This window comes from Mycena indigotica (assembly GCF_014461135.1).
Source record: "Mycena indigotica strain 171206Taipei chromosome Unknown Mind.scaff0003, whole genome shotgun sequence".
In the NCBI taxonomy this organism is placed as follows: Eukaryota; Fungi; Basidiomycota; class Agaricomycetes; order Agaricales; family Mycenaceae; genus Mycena; species Mycena indigotica.
The window spans coordinates 2,768,476-2,791,572 of record NW_023503002.1 but is presented as its reverse complement, the minus strand read 5'-3'; the positions used below and the strand labels follow the sequence as shown (position 1 = coordinate 2,791,572).

General features: G+C 50.4%; 10 protein-coding genes across 10 annotated transcripts; 4 read left to right on the top strand and 6 right to left on the bottom strand.

The window, feature by feature from the left end:
• Positions 1-5: 5 nt before the first annotated feature.
• On the bottom strand, positions 6-1,178 carry MIND_00362600 (Lipid phosphate phosphatase 1; the record flags this gene model as incomplete). Its single annotated transcript, XM_037360468.1, has 6 exons — positions 961-1,178; positions 746-910; positions 693-701; positions 576-635; positions 296-530; positions 6-245 (listed from the first exon to the last, which is right to left on the bottom strand). Exons 1-6 carry the CDS (start codon positions 1,158-1,160, stop codon positions 6-8), a joined length of 909 nt encoding a protein of 302 aa, XP_037223353.1. The 5' UTR covers positions 1,161-1,178.
• An 80-nt stretch (positions 1,179-1,258) lies between these two features.
• On the top strand, positions 1,259-8,311 carry MIND_00362500 (Helicase C-terminal domain-containing protein; the record flags this gene model as incomplete). The annotated part of the gene is made up of 10 exons (XM_037360467.1): positions 1,259-1,791; positions 1,839-2,437; positions 2,488-2,623; positions 2,668-4,159; positions 4,209-5,508; positions 5,558-6,637; positions 6,685-6,785; positions 6,836-7,023; positions 7,072-7,821; positions 7,870-8,311. Exons 1-10 carry the CDS (start codon positions 1,265-1,267, stop codon positions 8,309-8,311), a joined length of 6,615 nt encoding a protein of 2,204 aa, XP_037223352.1. The 5' UTR covers positions 1,259-1,264.
• Positions 8,312-8,373: 62 nt separating this feature from the next.
• On the bottom strand, positions 8,374-9,668 carry MIND_00362400 (Eukaryotic translation initiation factor 3 subunit I; the record flags this gene model as incomplete). Its single annotated transcript, XM_037360466.1, has 7 exons — positions 8,374-8,500; positions 8,552-8,691; positions 8,739-9,070; positions 9,120-9,344; positions 9,395-9,556; positions 9,601-9,619; positions 9,666-9,668. 7 exons carry the CDS (start codon positions 9,666-9,668, stop codon positions 8,374-8,376), a joined length of 1,008 nt encoding a protein of 335 aa, XP_037223351.1.
• Positions 9,669-11,346: 1,678 nt separating this feature from the next.
• Positions 11,347-15,684, bottom strand: MIND_00362300 (Dsl1-C domain-containing protein; the record flags this gene model as incomplete). Its single annotated transcript, XM_037360465.1, has 10 exons — positions 11,347-12,307; positions 12,364-12,380; positions 12,596-12,667; positions 12,717-12,779; positions 12,830-13,159; positions 13,208-14,811; positions 14,862-14,970; positions 15,021-15,275; positions 15,332-15,469; positions 15,523-15,684. The coding sequence occupies 10 exons, from the start codon at positions 15,682-15,684 to the stop codon at positions 11,347-11,349; spliced, it is 3,711 nt and encodes a 1,236-aa protein (XP_037223350.1).
• MIND_00362200 (uncharacterized protein) lies at positions 15,678-16,245 on the top strand (the record flags this gene model as incomplete). The annotated part of the gene is made up of 5 exons (XM_037360464.1): positions 15,678-15,798; positions 15,848-15,868; positions 15,916-15,968; positions 16,016-16,119; positions 16,164-16,245. 5 exons carry the CDS (start codon positions 15,678-15,680, stop codon positions 16,243-16,245), a joined length of 381 nt encoding a protein of 126 aa, XP_037223349.1.
• A 75-nt stretch (positions 16,246-16,320) lies between these two features.
• On the bottom strand, positions 16,321-17,061 carry MIND_00362100 (Ubiquitin/40s ribosomal protein S27a fusion; the record flags this gene model as incomplete). Its single annotated transcript, XM_037360463.1, has 5 exons — positions 16,985-17,061; positions 16,853-16,936; positions 16,650-16,803; positions 16,463-16,597; positions 16,321-16,407 (listed from the first exon to the last, which is right to left on the bottom strand). The coding sequence occupies exons 1-5, from the start codon at positions 17,002-17,004 to the stop codon at positions 16,321-16,323; spliced, it is 480 nt and encodes a 159-aa protein (XP_037223348.1). The 5' UTR covers positions 17,005-17,061.
• Positions 17,062-17,154: 93 nt separating this feature from the next.
• On the top strand, positions 17,155-18,437 carry MIND_00362000 (AAA domain-containing protein; the record flags this gene model as incomplete). The annotated part of the gene is made up of 6 exons (XM_037360462.1): positions 17,155-17,240; positions 17,286-17,350; positions 17,401-17,851; positions 17,899-18,110; positions 18,164-18,296; positions 18,347-18,437. 6 exons carry the CDS (start codon positions 17,155-17,157, stop codon positions 18,435-18,437), a joined length of 1,038 nt encoding a protein of 345 aa, XP_037223347.1.
• Positions 18,438-18,513: 76 nt separating this feature from the next.
• Positions 18,514-20,158, bottom strand: MIND_00361900 (uncharacterized protein; the record flags this gene model as incomplete). The annotated part of the gene is made up of 9 exons (XM_037360461.1): positions 20,029-20,158; positions 19,933-19,973; positions 19,872-19,886; positions 19,800-19,813; positions 19,215-19,741; positions 19,041-19,163; positions 18,912-18,991; positions 18,812-18,864; positions 18,514-18,766 (listed from the first exon to the last, which is right to left on the bottom strand). Exons 1-9 carry the CDS (start codon positions 20,096-20,098, stop codon positions 18,514-18,516), a joined length of 1,176 nt encoding a protein of 391 aa, XP_037223346.1. The 5' UTR covers positions 20,099-20,158.
• Positions 20,159-20,228: 70 nt separating this feature from the next.
• MIND_00361800 (Yeats family protein) lies at positions 20,229-21,165 on the top strand (the record flags this gene model as incomplete). The annotated part of the gene is made up of 4 exons (XM_037360460.1): positions 20,229-20,255; positions 20,308-20,551; positions 20,602-20,638; positions 20,688-21,165. 4 exons carry the CDS (start codon positions 20,229-20,231, stop codon positions 21,163-21,165), a joined length of 786 nt encoding a protein of 261 aa, XP_037223345.1.
• Positions 21,166-21,734: 569 nt separating this feature from the next.
• On the bottom strand, positions 21,735-22,891 carry MIND_00361700 (uncharacterized protein; the record flags this gene model as incomplete). Its single annotated transcript, XM_037360459.1, has 5 exons — positions 21,735-21,800; positions 21,856-21,989; positions 22,041-22,419; positions 22,466-22,770; positions 22,822-22,891. 5 exons carry the CDS (start codon positions 22,889-22,891, stop codon positions 21,735-21,737), a joined length of 954 nt encoding a protein of 317 aa, XP_037223344.1.
• Between the last annotated feature and the right edge of the window lie 206 nt (positions 22,892-23,097).

Sequence of the window (23,097 nt, the reverse complement as noted above, 5' to 3'; positions counted from 1 at the left end):
TCTGTTTACACATCGAGGTCGGATTCTTCCAGGCGGGACAGCTCAAAGTCAGCCTCTGTTCGTCGACGGGAATCAGATTGAGAATATAGGACCGTATCGCTGGAGCTGAGCGTCCTCGGCTGACCGTAAGTGTAAGGTTGAAAGCTACTCTCAGAAAATGGGGACGGCCAGAAAGCCAAGTAGGAGATGCTGGCGCATATAATTCCCATAAGACCGCCAACGATAACGTCTTCTTTATGATGCCGCTACAAAATCAAGGTAAGCGTAGTAACAGGAAGAGAGAGAGAAAACACACATAATCTTCGACTCTGGTTACACCAACATATATAGCCCACCAAATTGGCAGCAGTGTGAAACAGAATCGTGCAAGACGGCTTGATCGAAGCGACGCGGCTGGTAATTGGGCTTGAAAACACCAGGCGGCTGTTTGTCCCGCAAGCCAGAACGCGAGAAATGTCATTCCAGCAAACGCAGCACTAGAATGGCCACTTGGGAAAGATCGTCTACCGTCCAGTATGTTGTCCGCTTTTCTGAGATGATCAGGAGAACAATCACATTCGAAAGGATCGAAATACCCTGTGCATTTGAGTTTTTCGGTGTCCCATTTGCACCGCGAGAGGAAATCCGGTCTTAGTCTATCTGGGTAGCATTGAGTATGCTAGGCTTGCAATTTGTGGTTGAGAAATGCTGACCGACCGACTCTGAAAAGTGTGAGACGTTTAGCTAGAAAAATAATGCTTATTACTTGTTTTTGAGTATGTTTGTGAACAGACGGGTCATTCCTCGTGCAGCAAGTAGTGCCAAAAGTCCGTGATGTAGAGAAACAAATGAAAGCTGGTAAAGGCTTGTTGCAAGTACGGCCGCACCAGGAACAAGAAGAGCAATGAGATGATTTGAGCTGCCGCTAATCCTGTCACGGATTAGAGATGACATGTCAAGAGGGACCTGGGAACCCTCAACTGGTTCTTCTTGTGTGGGTGGTTGATGATAGGGTCTGTGGGATAAAAGTCTCTTTCGAAAACAGTGATTCGACCCGCAAGCTCTGAGAGGCCCCAGAATGCAGCAACAACTATCCAGTCAGTAAGATAGCTTCTGTCGACCCAGTCCAGAGCATCGCTGCCAAATATTCGCTTTATGCGTCTCTGCCAATGCAGCGACATGAGGTGAGCTTGAGTGGGCAGCGAACCTCAGCGAACCTGACCGTGGGACAATCATGTCGGCGTGACTTGTGTGACCACACGCGCAACCTCTTTCTCCTCACACCATGGCGAAGGGAAAAGAGAAAACGTCGAAGCCTGCGGGTCAGCAGGGCATCAAGTCTTTTTTCAAGAAGACCAAGCCCTCAAAAGGAGATGACGCCGACTTTGAAGGCGGAAACGGGGTAGACCACGACGCGTCAGAGTCGGACGACAACGACGCGCCTGCAACATCGTCGAAGCCTGAAAAAGGCGAATCCAAGATTGTCGCGCCAGACGAGTCTGACCTTCCCCCAATTCACGACATTTCCGCCATATTCGACGACCTCGTCAGTCGTATACCCAAAATCAAGAAAGTGGCCGAACACATCCAAGGCCGCAAACTTCGTGTCGCTACCATGTGTTCTGGGACCGAGTCCCCTCTCCTGGCACTGGAACTCATCCAAAAATCCATCTTCGACCAGCATAATATCAAGTTTGACGTCGAGCACGTCTTTTCCTGCGAGATTGAGCCATTCAAGCAGGCTTATATCGAGCGCAATTTCCGTCCTCCTATATTGTTTCGCGATGTCTGCGAATTAGGAAATGCTGAAGCGTGCGTTAGAACTTCCCAAGGTTGTATTGTCTCTAACTCTCATTTAGGCACACAGCTTACGGCGCTCTCGTCCCTGTCCCAGGCGACGTTGACATCCTTGTGGCCGGTACCTCTTGTGTCGACTACTCAAATCTCAATAACCAGAAGCAAGACATTGAAGCGAAAGGAGAGTCAGGACAAACTTTTCGTGGGATGCTGGGCTGGGTAAAACTGCATCGTCCCCCGATAGTCATTCTCGAAAATGTTTGCTCAGCTCCGTGGCCGAAGGTTGTTGCGGAGTTTGAGAAAATCGACTACAGTGCCACGTCTGCGCGTTTCGACACCAAGTTCTATTATATCGCGCACACTCGCACGCGCGTTTATCTCGTAGCGGTTGATGCTAAGCGGTCGGACATTCCCGACCAGTGGCTCAAGATTGTTTCCAGCGACCTCAAGCGACCGGCCTCCTCCTCGCTCGATGCATTTTTGCTGCCATCTGATGATCCACGTATTCATGTTGCTCGACAGAAGCTCGCGAAAGAGAGCTACAACTCAGCTGATCGTCGAACTGGACGAACAGATTGGAATCGTTGCGAGCGTCGTCATGAGCGTTCTCGTGCGGAAGAAGAGTTGGGAAAAAAGAGGCCATTGACCAATTGGGACGAAGGTTGGTATTCAACTGGAATATGTATTGATGTCCACTGAATCGATTTGAAGGAGGATCCTGTAGTCTACCTGACTACAGCTGGTCAGATTGGGGTGTCGGCCAAGTGGAACGCGTTTGGGACTTGATGGACATCCTCACTTTGCGGTCAGCCAAGAAGGGGATTGACCCTTCGTACAAAACGCAAGTGTTATTTCATCCCGTCTTTCGCTCCCAACGCTAACTCTGCGCAGCCAAGTCTGGAACCTTTCCCAGAACGTTGACCGTACGGTTGGCGCCAATAAATTGGGGATTTGCCCATGTCTTACGCCATCGATGATTCCATTCATTACGAACCGTGGGGGACCTATGGTGGGACTGGAGGCCTTGGCTATGCAAGGACTCCCCATTGACAAGCTTCTCTTGACGCGTGAAACAGAGGACCAGCTTGCGGATCTGGCAGGCAACGCTATGTCGACCACCGTTGTTGGCGCATGCATCCTCGCTGCCCTCACCACCGGCATGCGTCTGCTCAAGAATGGGAAAGATGACCGAAGCTACGAGAGCAAGCGAGGAATGGCCGAAACAGAAACTACTGCAATGGACGTTGATATCGCGAAGGATACGCTCGAAGATCATGTCGTGGGCGAAGATGAGCTGGTCACCAAACCCCTTGATCTTGCGGTCACGAGCACTATTCCACTGTCTGACCTAATCGCCAACGCCAACCAGAGCTCCCGCCTTTGCGATTGCGAAGGTCGTACTGATATCACGACCAGGAAGCTTTCACGTTGTCAGGACTGTGGCGCGTCCTCTTGCACCAAATGTGGTGGTCGTCCCGAGCACAACCCCGTTGAGATTGACACCAACACGAACCCTCGTCTTGCTCCTTCGGAATTCGCCGACCAGATAAAATCAACATTGCCCATGACTCTGAACTTTGGTGGCCTCTCTGAAGAGCTCCTGGATGCCCTCGCTGATGGCGAGAGTATCGCTCAGAAGCTATGGTCTCCTTGGCGGGATGCTGTTCTTCGAATTCCTCAAGCCGAACTGCGTTTCGTCGAACCCAAACGACAAGACATTTGGATCGCAAGTTATGAGTCCCCTCAGGCACTTCTCGAGCTACATCTGCATCCTCAACAACCTGAATGGCGTCTCTATGCCAAAGCTGACCCCAGTGCCCCCGCCAAAGCCGAGATTAGGCATATTCTCAAGTCTCCCGTTGGTCGGCTTCGATGCACCGACTCCTTACTTTCGGGCTCCTGGGAGCTTGCGCTTCCAAAGACAAACGCTGTCTCTGTCTCTATCCAGGGGGCAGGAGAACCTGTTCCATCTTGGGAGATGCGACTCGGGTTGACGGGTGATGATTATAAGGACAAGAAGGTCATGTCGCAACTCAAAGTCTCTGTTTCTGACGAAGATCTCGACAAATTCGACCGCGACATTTCGGGTGTGTATACGCTGCTCGATAAATGCGGAACTGCCAATGGTGCTTTACACAAGAAAGAGGCCACAACAGAAGAAGCAAACCTTCCTCCCCTATTCCTCCTCCTTCATCCACAACGAACAAGTGACGACGACGATTGTTTTGTGTTCTCTATCAGTCGTCGGCGCTATGAATATGGAGAATCGCGGCCCATCGTTGCTGTCCTCGACTCCAAATGGAGACAATCAAACAGCACAACGGAGAAGAGCGTCAAATGTCGTGTTCCTGTCTGGAAATCGGTAGCCCAGATGTCCTTGTCTGTTAGTTTTCATGTCCTTTCCGACTTTACTTGTTTTAACTCGTCCCTAGCCATCTCATGCAAAGGGAGCCCAATACGGCGTTCCTGAGCGGAACATGGTGCTCGATTGCTCCAAAGACTCGTGCGGGAGCGCCGCTGCAGTCTTAATGTGTAGTGTTCCTCTCGGAGACCAAGCTGGCCCTGAATGGCCTCGTGACTCGTGGGGAGAAGTGGACAAAGTTCACGAGCGATCGATTTTCCGATCGCTGGCTTGGTTGCTAGAACGTGTCCGCCACATCAGCAACAGCTTCGATGGGTCCTGGCAAAATATTGAGCTTCCACACGATGAGGAGAACTGTAAACGTTGTGCTCCAACACCTCCCGAAATCCAGTGGGTATCTTCCAAAAAGAAAATGATTGCGTTGGAGGAGCCTCATCAAGCCGGCGAATACGAGCGTCGTTTGAAGATTCGCCCTAGCCCTTTTGTTACGCAGCTCAAACTTGGCGGTGACGGTGTCGGAACGGTGAAAGTCGGTTTCAATGCACCTACTCTCGTACACCGAGCGTTCTCGCGGCTGCCTACACTCAACCGGACAGAGCCTGCGACTGTTTCCTGGCGACTCAACACGAATTTCACACCTGCCATCACACAAAATCTGCCCAAGTTCCAGATCAAAAGTAACAAGCAGGACGTGGAACATCGTCAGCCTCCTAGCTTCAAGGTCAAGCTTCGAAAGGAACAGCGCCGATCGCTGTCATGGATGGTCCAGCAAGAAGCGATTGATGTAGCCCCGTTTATCGAAGAGGAAATTTCGGAAGCCATTTTGCCGTCGTTAGGATGGCGCGCCGAAGGTCGTGCTCAGCGTCCTGTTCGGGTCCGTGGAGGTGTTCTGGCTGACGCTGTTGGTTACGGAAAAACTGCGACTACCCTTGGTTTGATTGACTGTACTGCTGATGAGGTTGAAGCTGAGTTTGAAGAAATGGGACGGATACCAGGGAAAATCCTCACCAAAGCAACACTCGTGGTTGTTCCGCCACATCTCACGAAACAATGGCAGTCTGAGGCCAAGAAGTTTACGGCCAACCGTTTCGAGGTCCTAGTAATCCCGACTGTTACTCACCTGAATCCGCTTACTATCCAGGATTTCCAAGAGGCCGACATTGTCGTCATAGCGTCAACTTTGTCGAAGTCACAAGCGTACACCGACAATTTGGAGCTTTTGGCAGGCAACGGGACCCTGCCTGCTTCTGCAGGCAGACATTTCAATGCCCGTCTCAAGGAAATATCGGAGGCGCTGAAATCACAGACCGATCGTCTTCAAGATGAAGGGTCAGCTGCAGTTCTGGAGGAGATGAAGCGAGGCGAGCAAGGTGAGCAGTCTCCTGGTTTGAACCTAAACTCTGGTCTCAATTACCATAGCTGCTGCTGAAGCCGAAGCTGCGGCTCGTGTCGTGACAAAACGATTGAAAGGTCAAGCTTATCGTGATGCTCAAGAGAGGTTGGCAGCTGAGAAGAAGGGCAAAGAACAGGCTGCCCAAAAGCGGACGACACCCGCAGCATCCCCTTCCGCTTCATCTTCGCGTTCGTCCAGCCAGGTATCAGTCGTCGTTCCACTTTTGCCCGGTCACAAACTTGGCCAGAACATGCAACTTTACGATGGAGATGCCATGGATGTTGATGACGAGGAAGAAGTGTCACGTGCGCCTAGACGAGCCGCTGCTAAAAGGACAATAATCGTCTTATCCGATGATGAAGACGAAAAGCCAAAGCCAAAGAAAGCCAAGGGAAAGGCGGCGGCAAAATCGAAAGCGGCCTCCAAAAAGAACGGGAAAGGCAAGAAAAAATCGGGAACTGACGACGATGACTACTCAGCCGAAGAAACACCGTCAGAGGATGACTATAACGATGAAGATGAGACTTCGTCGATCGCCGCTTCGTCGGATCAAGAGAGTGAAGACAGTGATTCTCCCGCAATCAAAACTGGCAGCAAACGCAAGGCACCCACAAAAAAAGTCACCGCAAAATCGCGCAAGTCTTCTGTTGCCTCGACACCCTCTGCCAGGGAGTCTGCTGATGATGAATCTGAAGACGAGGAGCCGAAAGGCAAGAAGAAGAAAGCTAAGCGTAAGGCAGGGTCTGATGATGAGGATGCGGTTGGGGCAGCAAAGGAGAAGAGAAAGAGTCGTTTGAACAGCGATCCATGGAAACTCGGAAGCAACGCGGTCAAGAAAGACTGGAGGCAAATGAAGGCACCACCGCTCGAGATGTTCCATTTCGCTCGCATGGTTGTCGACGAATACACTTACCTTGACGGTCGAGTACATCCTCTAATCACCAATCTCACATCCGAGCGACACTGGGTACTCTCGGGCACTCCTCCGGTCCATGATTTTGCCGCTCTAAAGACTATCTCTGCTTTCCTCGGTTTGCATCTTGGTGTCGATGACGATGGGGAGGGTCAGTCAGTCGAAGTCAAGAAACGGCGACGAGAGCAAACTGGTGAGTACGTTCTTGCCTTGTCGATGATAACTCAAAGTTTCGTAAAGATGCAGAGAAATTTCACTCGTTCCGGGAAGTTCACAGTTTGGAATGGCATGCAAATCGCCACACTCTGGGGCAGAGGTTTTTGGATCAATTTGTGCGCCAGGTATGCAAAAAAATCCACTGCTCACGTTTCTTTTGCCTTACCTCTCGCAGAATGTGCCAGAAATCGATGAGATCCCCTTCAAGACTACGGTCACTGAGATTGTTCTTCCTGCCGCTGAGAGGGCGATATATCTCGAACTGGAGCATCACCTGCGAGCCTTGGATATGACAATCAAGAGGGGTCGAAAAACGGAGAGCGATCGCGAGAAGCGACTAGCGTTGTCTTTGGGCGAGAGCAAGTAAGTGCTCAACCGCTACCACAGACAAGCTTTTCAAATCCATTTCAGGACGGCCGAGGAAGCTCTGCTCAAGCGCTGCTCCCATTTTGAACTCGACGCAGAAAATGAGAATGCCATGAAAGCATGTGACGTCATCGTCAAGGAACGCGAGAAACAACTCGAGGCTTGCAAGGCGGAACTCCTTCGAGCGGTCAAAGCTGGGGTCAAACGCGAAATAGCGCTCGGCCATGTGCCCGAGGAGTCTCATTTCAGCGTCTGGGTGCGTGCATCGAGGGAAGAAGGGGTTCAAGACGCGGATGCCACAAAAATCATTCTTGAAGTCATCGACCAGACAGATGCGAAAACGATGAAGTCGAAAAGGAGCGGAAAAGAGGTGACTCTCACTGGCAAAGTCAAGGACGCGATATGGGAGCATCGAGAGGCCACGCACGAAATACGACGACTGAGCAAGGAGCTTGTCGGCCGCGTTCGCTCTCTGCGATTCTTCACCGCAGTTCGTGACCTTCAGAAGCAGCGCGATATACCAATCAAGGTCTCTTGTCCTGCCTGTGGCCGGGAAAGACTTGACATCAGCGACATTTCTGTGTTGTCATCCTGCGGTCACATGGGATGCTCGACATGTGTCCGTGACTGTGCAGAGAAAGAGGAGTGTGTTTATGCTGCCTCGGGGAAGTGCAGTTCTGCTGCACGGATTCTCAACATCGTCAAAGGTGACACTCTTGGCATAGACGACGAGGAGCGAGACGGTCGCGGAAAGCACTACGGCAAGAAACTGGAGGTGGTAATCGACCTCATCAAGTGAGCAGTGTTTTATTATACTCCAAGCAGCCGCTAACGATGAAACAGAAACCAACTCCCGAAAGACGACCGTGTTCTCGTCTTTGTTCAATTCCCCGATCTGATGAAGAAGGTCGCAGCTGCTCTGAAAGATCACAAAGTCAAGTACCTTGAGATCAAGGGATCGGCGTCTGCAAAGAGCAAAGCCCTGGAGAGCTTCCAGCACAACAGTGCCGAAAGGGTGCTGCTGTTGAACTTGATGGATGAGAGTGCGAGCGGAGCCAACTTGACATCCGCCAACCACGCCATCTTCCTTTCCCCGCTTCTTGCCCAGTCGCAGGAGCAATACGACGCTTGCATGACCCAGGCTGTTGGTCGTTTGGTCCGTTTCGGACAGACCAAGGTGGTCCATATCTGGCGATACTGCACGAATGACACGATGGACGGCGAAATCTACAATCTACGAGAGCCGAAACTACTACTAGACGCGGCTGAACATATGGAGGAGTAGAGCTTTCTTGCATTTCTTTTTTCTAACTGTTGTAGCATAGCACGAACAAATAGCATTTCAAACTAGTCTTCGATTTCCACAGCTCCGTATGGCTGGGCATTGAAATAAGAATCATCAAAATGGTGTACTCGCACAAATCCATCCTCTCCCCCAGAAGCATAAGATGTCCCCGCAGGGTGAATCGCAATCCTATCCAACTCTTTTTTAGCCAGGAAAAGAGCAAAATCAGTTATGACTAACGTATTTATGGGACCAAAGTGGCCTTTAACGCGACCAACTTCCTCTTCGTAGACCTTGTGCCAGAAACGCGTTTCGAATTTGCCCTGGCGCAAAGATGTTGTGGTGACATTCATGGCTTCTTGACCACCTCCGAGGAGAACCTGAAAAGCGATCCAGTTTAGACGAAGACTATTGAGAATCCACCTACATAGGGACGATTGGGAGCAAGGGCAGCACTGTTGAGCGGCGTTTCCGTTGTAAATGTTTTGACGACTAGGAGGGTCTTGATGTCGTGTATCCGTGCTGCCTTGTCTTTGCTGCTTGTGACACAGTAGGTGCGGTCTTTGCTGAGTTGGAGATCGGTCACAACGTCGCTATGCGCCCGCTCGTTGTTGTTGATCTCTTCACCCGTCTTGACGTTGAAAAGGGCAACCTTGCCCGATTCGTGGCCTGTTATAATGACATTCGGGAGGAGAGTGAACGCGCAGACTGTCGCTTTGCTGCCAATCGGGTTGAAAAAGTGTCGTGGCTCTTCCGATTCTAAGAAAGTTGTGAGACAAGAACGTTTTCAAGAGATTGGATGACGCACGATTAGACTCCTCGCCCTCTCGTCTGTTGATGTCAAAGACGCGGATTGCACACTGGAAGCCCATCCGCTGCTCGGTTATGCATACCACCTGGGTCGCATCTTCGTTGAAAGCAACCCGCTTCACCGCTGTCGGGAACTCCCAGGTGTACAGACACTTCCCAGTTGCTACACTCCACAGTCGAAGAGTGTTATCCGCCGACCCGGAGACGAGAAACCGCGTTTCATCTAGAGTCAAAATGAGCGGAGCCGAAAAAAAAAGAGTGAACGAGATTCACGGTCAACATCGACGGTCCAAACAGTCCCATTGTTGCCCTCGTATGTCCCTAGCCTCTCTCCGTTGTGCGAATACCAGACATTGATAACGTGGTCTTTCGAGCACGAAAACAGCAGGTCGCCTTCAGCGTTGAATTTTATTTGGGTCAGGGACCGTTCGTGTCCTAGGTAGTTGAGTGACCAGTTGCTTGAGCATCACCACACCGACCTTGGAGTAGAATGGGCCTCTGATAACCATTAGGTCCAAGCCACTTTCGAAATCTACAGGCGTACCATCGTGGACGAGTTTTAGGAAAGATGCGATTGTGGCTGTGCCCAACTTTTTTGCCTTTCATCTTCACGGTCAGCAGCCCAAGTGCATGCACCAAGTTCTGTTACTGGACGACCTCCTACGACAGATATTGGAGGTCTGTCCTACGGAATGGCTGCCTAACGTTGCGAGAACTTGTCGCTCGTGGAAAGAGCCAGCGCTTGATATTCTCTGGTCCAATTTGCGCTCTCTGGTGCCTCTGCTCGCTCTCATTCCTGGCCTCGTCTTTGTGGACGGAAAATATGTGCGCTTTCAGCATATCTACCAACAACTCATTAACACTATCGCAGAATATTCAGTCCGATGTTTCTCCTGATCTCGCCGTCTTCCATTCCTACGCTCGACGTGTAAAAAAATATAACCCAGCGGCAAACATTAAACATTCACCCACACCTTCTATCCGTGATTCCGCCAAAAGCCCTCAGTCGATTAGTTTCAACACGTCTAGCCTCGTTGGACTCCCAATCGCTTCCTGCCGCCCTCAGTTTCTCATCTAATCTTCGGCAGTTGGATGTCGATTTCGGCTTCAAACGACTGCACACCCTCGATGGAGATCAGTTTACCGTTCTCGCCCATGTCGCCCCCTATTTGGAACGTCTGCGACTGAGAGGAATAGTCGACCCGCGTTTAAACTTGTGCATCTCACAGATGTCCCAACTTCGCTCCCTCATATTGAAAACTGGCCCATTTCTTACGGTAGAAACCCTGATGGCTATTTCGACTTTCTCCCGACTTAACGAACTCAATATTTACGCGGGACACCTGCCCGATCCCCTTGATCACTCTATGTGGGCGAGCGATGAGTCTTTCCACTCCCTCCAGCACCTCCGTATCTCTGCTAGCGGAGAATTCTTACGAACTTTCATGACTTTGACGCAGTCGGCCCATCTCCACACTCTCCACCTAGAAGCGAGTGACTCCGCCGACTGGACGGGAATTTTCTCGTCCATTGGGGACAGCAGTACTCAAACGCTACACGAAATGATAATAGAAGACGGTTTAGACAACATAGAACACCTAGAAATCATACCCTTAGACGCAGATACCAACACGAAATCCACCCTTAATCGGCCGCGCATCACAATAGCGAGCTTGCGGCAACTTTCACGGTTTAAACACCTCCAAAAACTTGTTATAGACACAGCCCATCCTGCAGACCTAGACGATGAAGATATCATCGAACTCGCAGCTCTGCGATGCTGGCCAGAGCTGCTTCATCTCGACTTTGGTAGCGTTCTCTCATTTGAGTGTCTCCCACGTGAGTGCTTGCCACGAACGACTGGCGCCTGTCTACCCGCAATTGCCAAAAACATCCCTGGTTTGAAGACGCTCTCGCTACCGATGGACGTCCAGTCTATTCCCCAGGCTGTTCATTCCCCTGGTTCCCTCACACGCATCCTGATATCTTCTCCAACACCCCCTGACCCGGCCAGGATGGCAAGTTACCTTATTTCAGTCTTTCCTTCTCTTGTAGAAGTGGAAGGAGCGGACGAAGAGCATGCGGATATTTGGACGGAGGTGGAAGCCTGCCTCGCTGCTGGGCATATAGAGTTTGAACCTACTAGAGCATAGATTTAGACCGTTAGACAAGTAGAATTACCCAGTACTACCAAGGTAATAGTCGACATGTAATCAACTGTTTTTTCACGCCAGCCACTCTGCCTTGTGCGCCTGGATATAGTCTGAGAACTTGGTTGGCTGTCGTCCCGCATACTTTTCGACATTTCCCACGGCGTCCTGATACTCCTGCTGCGGGAAACCCACGTTCACCCGATCCAAGGCCAACAAATATTGGATGGCTGCATTTGGTAAACCCTTGGTCAACAAAACTTGCGTGTAGTGTTGTGCGGTCAAGGGTGCGATGTCGATCTCCCGGCCAGTTATGTTCTTGATGACCTCCCAGCTCTCCTTCGCAGTGCGCAGCTCGGGGCCATATAAATAAATGGTCTCTTTTTCCTCTGAGGGACGATTGACGAGGACTGCTCCCCCCACCGCGCCAATATCTTCCGGTGCTATATTGTCCATGACAGAGTCAGGGAACACGTGCAGCGCTTTCGCCCCGTCAAACCAAAACTTGCGGTAGTTACTTGCAAACCGCGCGGGTCGCAGTGTTGTGAAATACGGAAACCCCGCCTCTTCGATGTTGATCTCTGCCTGTGCATTAGCGTACGCAATCCCTCTGTCAGGCTTGATTTCTCGCAGAGGGACGCCCTCCAGTCTGATGGTATAGCTGGAGAGGAAGACGATATATTCCACGCCCGCATCACGCATGGCCCGGAGAGTTGCCCGAGCAAAATCGGGGGTGTGGACAAGGTAGAGGTACGCCGCTGTGGCCCCAGACTGGGTGATTGCGCTTGACACCGAGGCCGGGTCGCTGAGGTCAGCCTGGACGCGGACAAAGTTGCCCGCCTGCTCGACAGTTGAAGTGATTCCGTCAATGGGCTTGGAGGTATCCCGCATTGCGAGCCACACTTTGGCCCCACGCTGATGAGCCTCGAGAGCAACCAGACCGCCGACTGTACCAGTGGGGCCAAAGACGATAACGTTGTTATAAGTGCGAGACATTGGTTTGCTCACGTATCGGTCCGGCTCCCACATTTTATACCTTGATTAGTCAGCAAACGCATTGTCACTTGCCCAATTCAACGGCGCGAATTCCACCGTTTCTCCTCACGAGCCTATCGTTGGTCAGCAGAAACCACTGAGAACATGTGCGCTTCGTGGAATTATCGAACGCTCTGCGGTGTGATGAGCACTGAATCGGTGAAGTGACAGCGTAGATCAGAAAGCAGCTGGATACCATAGTTTACATTCGTCCATGCCCGCCCGTAAGCTTGTTTATAGTATTCGTCCGTAGGGCATTGTCTGCAAACAACGCTCGAACCAGCCTCACCAACTCATCCACTTCAAAGTCCCTTAATGCACCACTTTCGAACAAGTCCACGATATCGACCATAGATGCATCCTAAGGGCGGGTTCATTATTCTAGTCAAGACAACGGGGAGATGACACACCATAAGTTCCGTAAGATACGAGAACTTGAACCAAGATGGAACGTAATCGGCGGCAAAGGGCTGCTATTCGAAAACAGTCAGTGAAAGAAAAATGACAGAAGCTGGCAATGAACCTGGTTAGCATCCTCGATGAATAATGCTTCTAATCCACTCAGCATCCGGAAAATCTCATGCAGTCGATGTGACTCGACTTCTGTGATATCGGGTAACGCTAAAACGTCTTCCAATAACCGCGAGAGGGCCGCATCGGTGACCAGTCCAACCGCAGTGTAATACTTGGTTTTGGTCAGGATGCCTTTCCATCGCTGGGATAACCGCTTGATTTCTTGCACCGCTCGCCCAATTGCTGCTTCACAGTCATCATATCGGTCTTGGTCAGCGAGGAAGGTAAATCCTTCGGCACCCTTAGCGATCGTTTCGTCAATCGAAGCTCGATGTTGGTCCTGTAGCTTGTTCACTAAGAAGGCGACTAGAAGAAAAGGCATACGAACAATTGTGTCCTGGAACCAACTGTCCCCCCACACCTTCAATCGATCTCCACAATCTACGAGCTTTTCTTTGACATTTGGGGGACCAACCAGGGTCCTCTCTAATCTTCGAATTTCCTCACTAAGATACATGCAGTCATTGGACAGCTGCATCGGTGCATCCACCACCGTCTTCAGCCGGCCGGAAAACTGAACTGGGTAGAGAGCCCGATAAAGGTCAACCACAGAGGCGGCAGACTGTAGTATCAGTGCCCCTGGTTCCGAACCGCTGCCATGTCGAATGGGAATCATGCGAGAGACAGTGAAATGTTGCCCCTCCGCCAGAACTTCCTTGACTATAGCAACGATTTGCTTTGTTCGATGAGTGACCAGGTAGGATTCCTTTGGGGCAACTGCCACAAGCGGCGAAGTCAGTTCCGGAGGCCGTTTCACAGGAGGCTTCAGGCTTTCGGGTACTGGATTTGGGTTGACAGTGATGGGGGGAGTAGGCGACGCGAGAGGAGAGCTACCATTAAGATGCTTCTTGCCTTTATTGGCGAGTTTCTCTAGACGAGTGGCCTTTCTAGCAGGGACAGGAGACGCCAATGTTGTTGCTGCTGATTTGGGCGGAGATGGTGGGTCGTCGATTGACTTCTCCGTTGTTTCATTCCAAGGGTCGTCCTCCCAGGCAGTGTCGCCCGATGATTCTTCGTCGTTCCAACCCCATGCATCTTCTCCATCATCTTTGTCGCCATTGGGATCTGGCGGACCCACAGGCTCGTCATCGAAGCCCCAATTATCATCATCTCCAGAAACAACCATTTCCCGAGGTTCCGATTGCGGTATTGGCTCTGGCGCAGAATCGTCGTCAAAGCCCCAACCATCATCACCATCGCCGTTCCCTGTACCCTCATCAAAGCCCCACTCGTCAACATCCTCCTTCTGTTCAAATCCGATCATCTCCTTTTGCACAGGAATGATATCCGGCAGTGCTGCCTTCTTCTCCTGCAAGAACGGATCGACCTCAACGACAAACTTGCCATGATCTCCCACTACCTCTGGGGCCAACACAACAAGTCGTGCGTTGTCTAGGATAAGCATTCTCCTTCGACGCTCATAATGCCCGCTTAGGTTGTCTATCCATATTTTGATTGGTCGGTCGTGCTCATCACCACCGAGCAATTGAACAATGCACTCTCCTTCGAAAGCCACTGCACGCTCCGCAAGTTGAAGAAATGCAGGGAGGCCGTGAAATGCGACAGGGAGAGATGGAATGAGTAAGTTTGAGAGTATGCTCGATCCAATAGGCTTGCAAAGTGCTCGTGACACCGAGGCTTTATCTGACAGGGGCAAATAGGCCGTGAAGTGTTTGGACAAGAATTTGAGTGCCAAAGAAACGTTTTCGAGTCGCTCGATTGGGTTATTTGTATTGGGAGGTGAAGGAATGACTGTCAGTCGTTGTTCATCGTGTTCCGATGAAGATGATAGAGTCGCCGGTTGCAGTAGAAGTTGGTCAACATAATAGGCTACCATGTCACGTCGTAAAATCGTCAGGTGGTTCGCACGGGCGGTCGGGGTAAGTGAAGACAGAACATCGGAAAGGGAGAGAACATTGTCCGACTGTCGAACTAACAAAGTTGTGAGTGAACGAGTACTGCATGCATTGTAGCATACACACCAACAACAGAACGAAGGACAGTGAGAGTTTGCGCCAAGATTACGATGCTCCGGGAATACGCCTCGCTCAACTGCTCTTCCGTCTTGGACTTGGCTGCTTGAAATTTGCGCTGTACGGGTACATGAATCGGTTCGAAAGGAGCAGGACCACAAAACCCACCTTCAAGTCGGCGAACACACTTGTTTGACTGAGATGAGGAGGCACAAACTGTAAATGCTCTTGTTCAAACTCGTCACAAGCAACAACAGCCTCTGGCAGCTTTCCCAGCTGAACCAGTGATAGAACACCGGTGAAAGATTTCCGGCATCGAAGGAGGTAGAGGACTGCTTCGTGCTGAACGGCTGCGTTGGTTGCTTGTTGTGCAAGAACTGCATGCGCCGTGAGTGACCTCACTAATGCAGGTATTATGCCAGCCTAGAGTGTGAACATTGAGCTTGAAAATGAATATGAGGGAGGAAAGGAGGACGGACCTCAGGGTCAGACAAGGTGCGGTCCAGATTCTCCACATTGGTGGATAATGCTTGTAAACGCGTCTGAACGGACTTAGAGGTCTCGAATTGCTGCTCAAATAAAGGCAAGTCGCGATGTATCCGGTGGTGGATTTGTTGCTGAGCATATTTTGGTAAGAATTAGGCCTGAAGAGGGTCGCAAACTGACACACTTTAGTGTTTTGAATTGTCCCATCCAATTCCGTGAGCCACGAAGCCGCAAGTTCGGCAGAGAGTGTTTGGTTTGTCGCCTTGTCGATCTTCAGAAGTATCTCAGACGACACATCCTTTGGGTTTGGTCGTCGTGGAAGGTGGTCGGGAATGGGAAATGCCATGGTCGGTGGAGAGAAGCGAGCTGCGAGCACGTGGCTCACAGAAACTTACCTCTCTCAACGACAACATGCTCGGAGCGTTACTACTCGCTCTTGCGACTATCGCGGTCTTCCATGGCGAGTAAAGGCAGTCACTTCTCGGGTAATGACTGAACGAGAAGTCCAGCGGCGTTTTCCACATATGAACGTGAAACTGTTACTTCCTGAATGCGAAGTCTCGCTCAAGTTTGTCAGACCTCTCTCACTTGAAAGCTGTTGGCCGACCGGAGGGTTCTTTGCCATTCGATGTAGGGAACGGTGGTGAAACTGTGGCCCTGCACTAACTTGCCGGCAGATAATACTGGAAGCGTTGTTTGCTCTTGTCGTGGGCACAGTTGGCGCATCACTAAACGCACCGCAACTGAAGGAGATATCATGGGCAGCAGAGATGCAGAAACGGTGAGTTGTTACTTCATATGGTCAACAGCTAAGCAGCCCTGTAGCTCAATAGATGATATGGACTCGCGATTGTCCTTTGCGAGTTATGTTAATCGTGGCAAAAACGTATTCGCAGTGGCTAAATGAATTTGTGGAAAGCAGCGTAATCATGTGGTGAACCTAAGTACATGGACCGACATACAACGGCGGACTATTCAGCGCTCATGCAGTTGGAGGCTTCGAGCCAGCAGCGAAGGTGTACGTAAGGCCACACTTGCCGCAGTATTGACGGTCTTGGTGGAACGCCATCTAGAGGTTCACAAGTGTCAGTGAGAGCGATAACAAGGTCAAAGGATCGACATACGAAGATACCAGCACCGCACTCGGCAGTCGGGCATTCACGACGAAGACGCTTGATCTTGCCGTCCGAGTCCACCTTGTAGTAGTTCAGGATGGACATCTTGACCTTCTTGCGCTTGTGCTTGATCTTTTTGGGGGTCTGGGAAAAGAGTCAGCGAGCTAAGGCAGATAGGATAGTGGCGACGACTGACGTTGTAGGTCTTTTTCTTACGCTTCTTGGCACCACCACGGAGTCTCAACACAAGGTGCAAGGTCGACTCCTTCTGGATGTTGTAGTCGCTAAGAGTGCGGCCATCCTCAAGCTGCTTTCCAGCAAAAATGAGACGTTGCTGGTCGGGGGGGATGCTTGAGGCGTTGTCAATGGTACGCCAAATGGTTGTAAAAAGCCGAATACCCCTCCTTATCCTGGATTTTGGCCTTGACATTGTCGATCGTGTCCGAAGACTCGACCTCGAGAGTGATGGTTTTACCCGTAAGGCTGTCTGGTGTTCAAAAAAGATCTTGAGAAGCTAGTGGGTCAACGTACGTTTTTACGAAGATCTGCATCGCGGACTCTTCAGTCTGTCCAACGAAATCAACGGTGGAGTCGTCGACAAAAGTTTCCTGCTGACCAAGATTACTGTGACTTAGCAGTTATAGACACGTGTATTGATCTGTATTGATATAATCAGTGACGCGTGACCAACGCGCTTGACCATGTCCGACACAGAAATGACCGACGCGATTTCGTCCGCCGCGAAGGGCAAGGGAAAAGCCATTGAAGTTGATGAAACCCTTCCATGGTACGCGAAATAACGCGTCGAATCTTGATTCAATGCGTTCTACAGGGTAGAAAAGTATCGCCCCGTCACTCTTGAGGATGTTGTCTCCCACAAAGACATTGTCTCGACTAGTGCGCGCGTTTGGCCTCACCATCCTCTTCTCCTTATTCACACATCCTAGTTGACAAATTCATCGAAAAGAATCGTCTTCCTCACCTCTTATTCTATGGACCTCCGGGAACAGGTAAAACATCAACTATCCTAGCCGTGGCACGTCGAATATACGGAGCGGCCAACTACAAGAAGCAAATTCTTGAGCTTAACGCGTCAGATGACCGAGGAATCGACGTCGTCCGCGAACAAATAAAACAATTCGCCGAAACAAGGACACTCTTCGCCAAGGGCTACAAACTTATCATTCTCGACGAGGCGGATATGATGACCCAGCAAGCCCAGGCTGCTCTCCGCCGTGTTATCGAGCAGTACACCAAGAACGTGCGCTTCTGCATCATCTGCAACTATGTCAACAAAATTGCCCCCGCTATCCAAAGTCGCTGTACCCGTTTCCGCTTCTCCCCACTGCCCATAGTAGAAGTCGAGAAGAGACTGGATGGGGTAATAGCAGCAGAAGGGTATATATTTTGTCTTCTCTCTTTGGGCTTTCATTGACTCGATATAGTGTTAAACTTACTCAGGATGGGAAAGAGGCCCTCCTGAAACTTTCGCGCGGCGACATGCGCCGCGCACTCAACGTCCTCCAAGCCTGTCATGCTGCGTACGACCTTACCAGTGAAACCGAAATATATAACTGCACTGGCAATCCACATCCCAAGGACATTGAAGTTATCTGCAACTCGATGCTTTCAGACGAATTCACGACCGCTTACTCCTGTCCGCGGTAACCTACCACACCGATGTCCCATCTTGCTCATTATTCGCCTTAGTGATAACGAAAATGAAGACCGAACGCGGGTTGGCATTACAAGACCTTATTCAAGGCGCTTTCGAATACGTTGAAACTATCGAGCTCAAGCCACACGCACGAATTTACCTCGTCGACTATCTTGCCACAACCGAGTGCGTTTCCCCCCCCCAATCACTCATCTTGTTCACGTGAACGATGGTAGATACCGCTTGTCTACCGGTGCCAGCGAAAAGCTTCAATTATCTGCTCTGCTGGGAGCGTTCAAGAACGCCGTCGAGCTATCTGCGAAATGAACTAGTCATGCTTCAACTTCACCCCCCACGCTTACATATAAAATACACTATTATATAATCTACTTACACATATTTATTATGCGCTATCTGCCACCACCCTCTTCTTTAATGCAGAACCTACTGCACAACTGCCCTCCTGCGAGCCCTTACACATCATCTTATCGTCTCCAGAAGTGGTAGGCGAATCACCATGCTGGACTTCTGGAGACATCGTAACGTGGTTGACACCGTAAGCAGAGAAACAGTGTTGGAGGGAGCGTTCTGTTTGTTCCCATTCTTCGAGAGATGTGCCATACGGTACACAAACGTGCAACGAGGCAAGGGTGAGTCTGTCAGTAGTTTAGCAATGACACAAGAGATTGGATTAGAATTACTTCTGGGACAGCATCCAGACATGGAGGTCGTGGACTGCCAATACGCGTTCGTGCTTGGGGGCCGTCAGTCAAGGCTCGGGAATTGAGCTAACAAAATTACCGCAAGGAGGTCCTCCTGCACCTTGTCAAGATCCAGCTCAACAGGGGCAGCTTCTAAGAGGATCCTTCCTGCTCTTAATGCTGGCAAAAACATTGAGCTCTGCGATTCGTCACTATTAGCAACACTCACTCATTGGGATAGCGCTGGCAAAAATGATCAAACTTATTCCCAACGAGACAGCAGGGTCGGCGTAGAATCGATGTGGCGAATGTAACTGCCAAATGAGCACTCCTGAAATGATAACGCCAACATCTGAACTGTGAATGAGCACTGTGTTCACAGAATAGCAAGTATAAGACCAACTGTTGACGGCGTCTCCAAAGAGATGGATGAGTACAGCAAAGAGACCAAGATTCTTGTTTGGCAACACGGCGGGCGGAAACAGCGTATGGTGATGCTGAGCGTGAACACCATCCCGAATATGGACATCTGCCAGAGCATTGACGGTGACGACTTCTGACCCATGCGAGTAGCCATGACCTTCCGCCGGACTCGATTGCGGGCCGTGACTATGTCCACCATGGTCATGAACCACAAGCACACTCACGATGTTAAGAAAGAGGCCAACGCAGCCCACAATCATAATCAATACAGGCGTTTTAACTGGTTCGATGTTGATGAACCGCTCGACCGATTGCAGGAGGATGCTGAGAGCCAGCGCAAGGAGAAATACGCCATTGAAAAATGCGCCAACAAGCTCTGCCCGGTGAAATGCGTATGTGAAGCCAACAGTATCGTGGCCCTTGTCTTGCAGCTGGGATGTAACGGTGAACAATCGAAATGAACTGAAGGGAGGAAACCGCACGGAAGCAGCGATAAACGCAATGGCACTGAAAGATGATGAGGGTTTTTTCCTCTTTTCAAAACGAGCAGCTTAATGTCGCTTACTATGCAACAATATCCTGCAGGCCAGCAAAACATTGAACAAACATGAGAAGCCTGAGCCTGAGAAATCCGCACATTCAAGTAGTGGAACTTTTCCAGCGTCAACGATCAGCACCAAACTAGCTTGAACACTGACCGCGTCAGCGATGAGGGCCAAACTTTTGGTGCGGAACCCCACTGAGTACAAACAATTGCAAGTCAGAGGAGCCGATGAGCCGCGCAACACGCTCACCAGCAATCTCGGCAATAAAGAAACAGATGGCTATGACCAGAACGAGCGCAAGTTTGGTGGTGGTTTTCATGGCGCCCCAAAAAAAAACGGAGACCCGGCGTGAACGTGGTGGATGAGAGGTCCTTTTGAAGGACGCTGCGGCATATCACGTGCAACTGTTTTCGCTCGTCGCGTCTTGACGCGTTCTCTCATTAAGCGGTATGTCAGTCCAACGCGAACGCGTAAAAGTTGGGATTCTCCCTCATATTTTTTAACGCTTCCGCTAATATCCTAACTCAGAATCTCAGCATCCACCGACCGATTATCTATGGCAATGTTGCATCAGTTCTTTCTCCGAGACAGCGTGAACAGCTTGCCGCAACAGCTCCAGACCACACTCATACCTGGACTGTGGCTGTTAGGGGGGCAGCGTCTCCAGACAAGGAGGCCGCAACCTCGATGGTCGGAGGGGCAGACGATATATCTTATTTTGTCAAAAGAGTTTCCTTCAAGCTTCACGACACTTACCCCAATCCCTTGCGACGTAAAAAATGCCTATACGCTCCGTTGAAACCAATCCTCACCCCAACGCAGACGTAGAAAAGCCGCCATTTGAAGTCACAGAGACCGGGTACAGCTTCTTCTATCTCCGGCTCGAACGACTCAAACTTATCACATAGCTGGGGTGAATTCGAGATTCAGATCAAGATAACTTTTGTCTCGGACGCTGGTGAAAAACCAGTCTCGTTCTACCACCATCTTAAACTTCATCCATGGGCCGCAGCAGGCGACCCTGAAATTCCTCCGCTTGAGGTTGCCGTCAAGCTCGGCTCAGTCCACAGCTGGCAATACGACGAAATCGTTTTCACCGAGCCATTCAACACATTTCTTGACACACTCATGAAGAACCCCCCAACACCTCTCGTCAAAAGTCGTAGAAAGCCAATCCCATTTCATCTTGCGCACATGGAGGGACTTGCTGCCAGTCGAGGTGGGACCCCAGAGTTTACGCAGCAGATGGAAAGAGAAGAGACAGAGAGACTGGAGGATGGGCGAAGAACGATTATGGCAGAGGAGGACAGGTGGAAACTCAAGCTCATTGAGAAGGAGAGAGAGTTGGAGCAACTCAAAAAGTTGGTTGCGGAACGAGGGAAGTAGGTTTATTGTAATTCAGGCACTTTTGTTGCTCTATTCATCTTTCTTTGGCGAGGCCTTTCCCTGTGAAAAGAGTCAGTAATTTGTTACGAAAGAGACACTGTACACGCACGTAGCCTGTAACGAGGCACCCAATTCCATACAAAGTTGATGCCATTCCGCACGTGAAGAGTGCACCGTAGACCACTACAGCCACACACTTAGTATGACTCTGAAAACCAAAGCAAACTTACTGAGGGTCTGTTTCGCACCAGCAGGTCGGAGGAAGATGGGGCGTGGGTCAGCTTGATATTGCCTTTGGAGCTCCAACACCCGATTCGGACCTATGTTTAGGATAAAATTATGCCCAGCTGGCGAGACGCGAACGAACGGTTGTACATGAAGTCGAGGAGAGCCATGGCGGTCGACGCAGAGGGAGGGAGGTTTTGGAGAGAGTTGACAATGACAGGACGGGATCAATCCGGCACGTGAAAGCTAGTCTGGTCTCGACCCAGAAAAAAAACAGGAAAATAATTTTCAAACGAGTGAAGCAAATATTATTCCAAATTCCACTACAGATCCCAATACACTATTTAGAGCAATTTAATCAGACCTTCGCCCATGTCGTTGGCGTTGTATCCCCAACGGTCGGGACGAGTCTGCATAGGATATCAGTGTCATGAAAAAGACAAATCAACCGTTAAAATAACAGACCTGGAGGTAAACAACACCGTCCTCGATGACGGTCTCGGTGGTGCTGTTGGTTTTGGGGAGGACACGGACACGGAAAGTCTTGGTTTCGACCATCTCCTGGAGACCTTCCTGGAGCATGTCGTCATCTTTGAAGCCTGAAAGAGAAATTTGGTGAGTCAAGCGATAAGTGTAACGATAAAACCCACCCTGGCTCTCAAGCTGGTACTTGAGACCGTTGAAGTAATTAAGGATAGTGCGACCGATGTTGGCTTGCCAGTCCTGTTGAGAGCTGGCCTTGAGGGCGGCATAAACCTCCTCGAAGTTGGGGTCGAGAGTGAACTCGGCACCAAGCATTTTGTTGATCTCATCGCGGACCTCGTCAATGCTGCCCTCGAAATCGTCTTCGATAGAGTGCTTAGCTGACAGAGAAAATCCCTCGCGGTCAACGCCTTCGATCGCGGGAAGGATAGTGCTCTCCTGCCAGCTCTGGTTGTAACCCAGACGGTCGTGACGGAAGAGGATGCGGTAAACACCGTCTTTGACATCAGCGCTCAGAGTCTCTGCCTTGTCGCCGAGAATGTTGACCTGCAACAAAATCAGTTGATACCGATAAGATTGCAGAAAAACGTACGGTGAGTGTGATTTCGGCCTGCGTTACAGCTTCGTTGAAGTAGGTTTTCCCGTTGTCCTCGTACTTGCTGATGAAGGACTCGATACCGGAGATGAAGCCTTCAATGTATCTGGAAGCGATGAGATCCAGGGACAACTGAAACCTAGTAAAAACTCGCCCTTTGAAGCAAGTGCCAGCGGATGTATCGCCCTCAGACGCGTAAGCCCAAACTTCGGCGGCATTGATGTTGATAGTATAGTCAACCCCAAGCTTGGCCTTGATGCGGGCCTTGAAGTCGTCCATGTTGGCATCGAAGTTATCGCGAACTAGTTAAACGATAAACAAAGTTTCACAAGCGAACCAGAAGGTAAACGCACTGTCTTTGCGAACGGCAAGCGGGAGCTTAGCAATGGCAGGCTTGGGAGCGAAGACGACGGGCTTGGGCATTTTTGTGGATGTGTAGAGGAGATTGAGTGACTGTAGGAGGGAACGGACTGAGTTGTCGAGAAATTTGGTGGGCGCTTAAGTAGTATTCGTCGAGCCAGGAACTGACTCCTACTTTGTGCTCCTGAAATTTTTAATGCGACAGATGTGTGATATGTACGCATTGGCGCGCTGGCAGGAGACAGACAAAAGACAGGGCTGGAATGAAA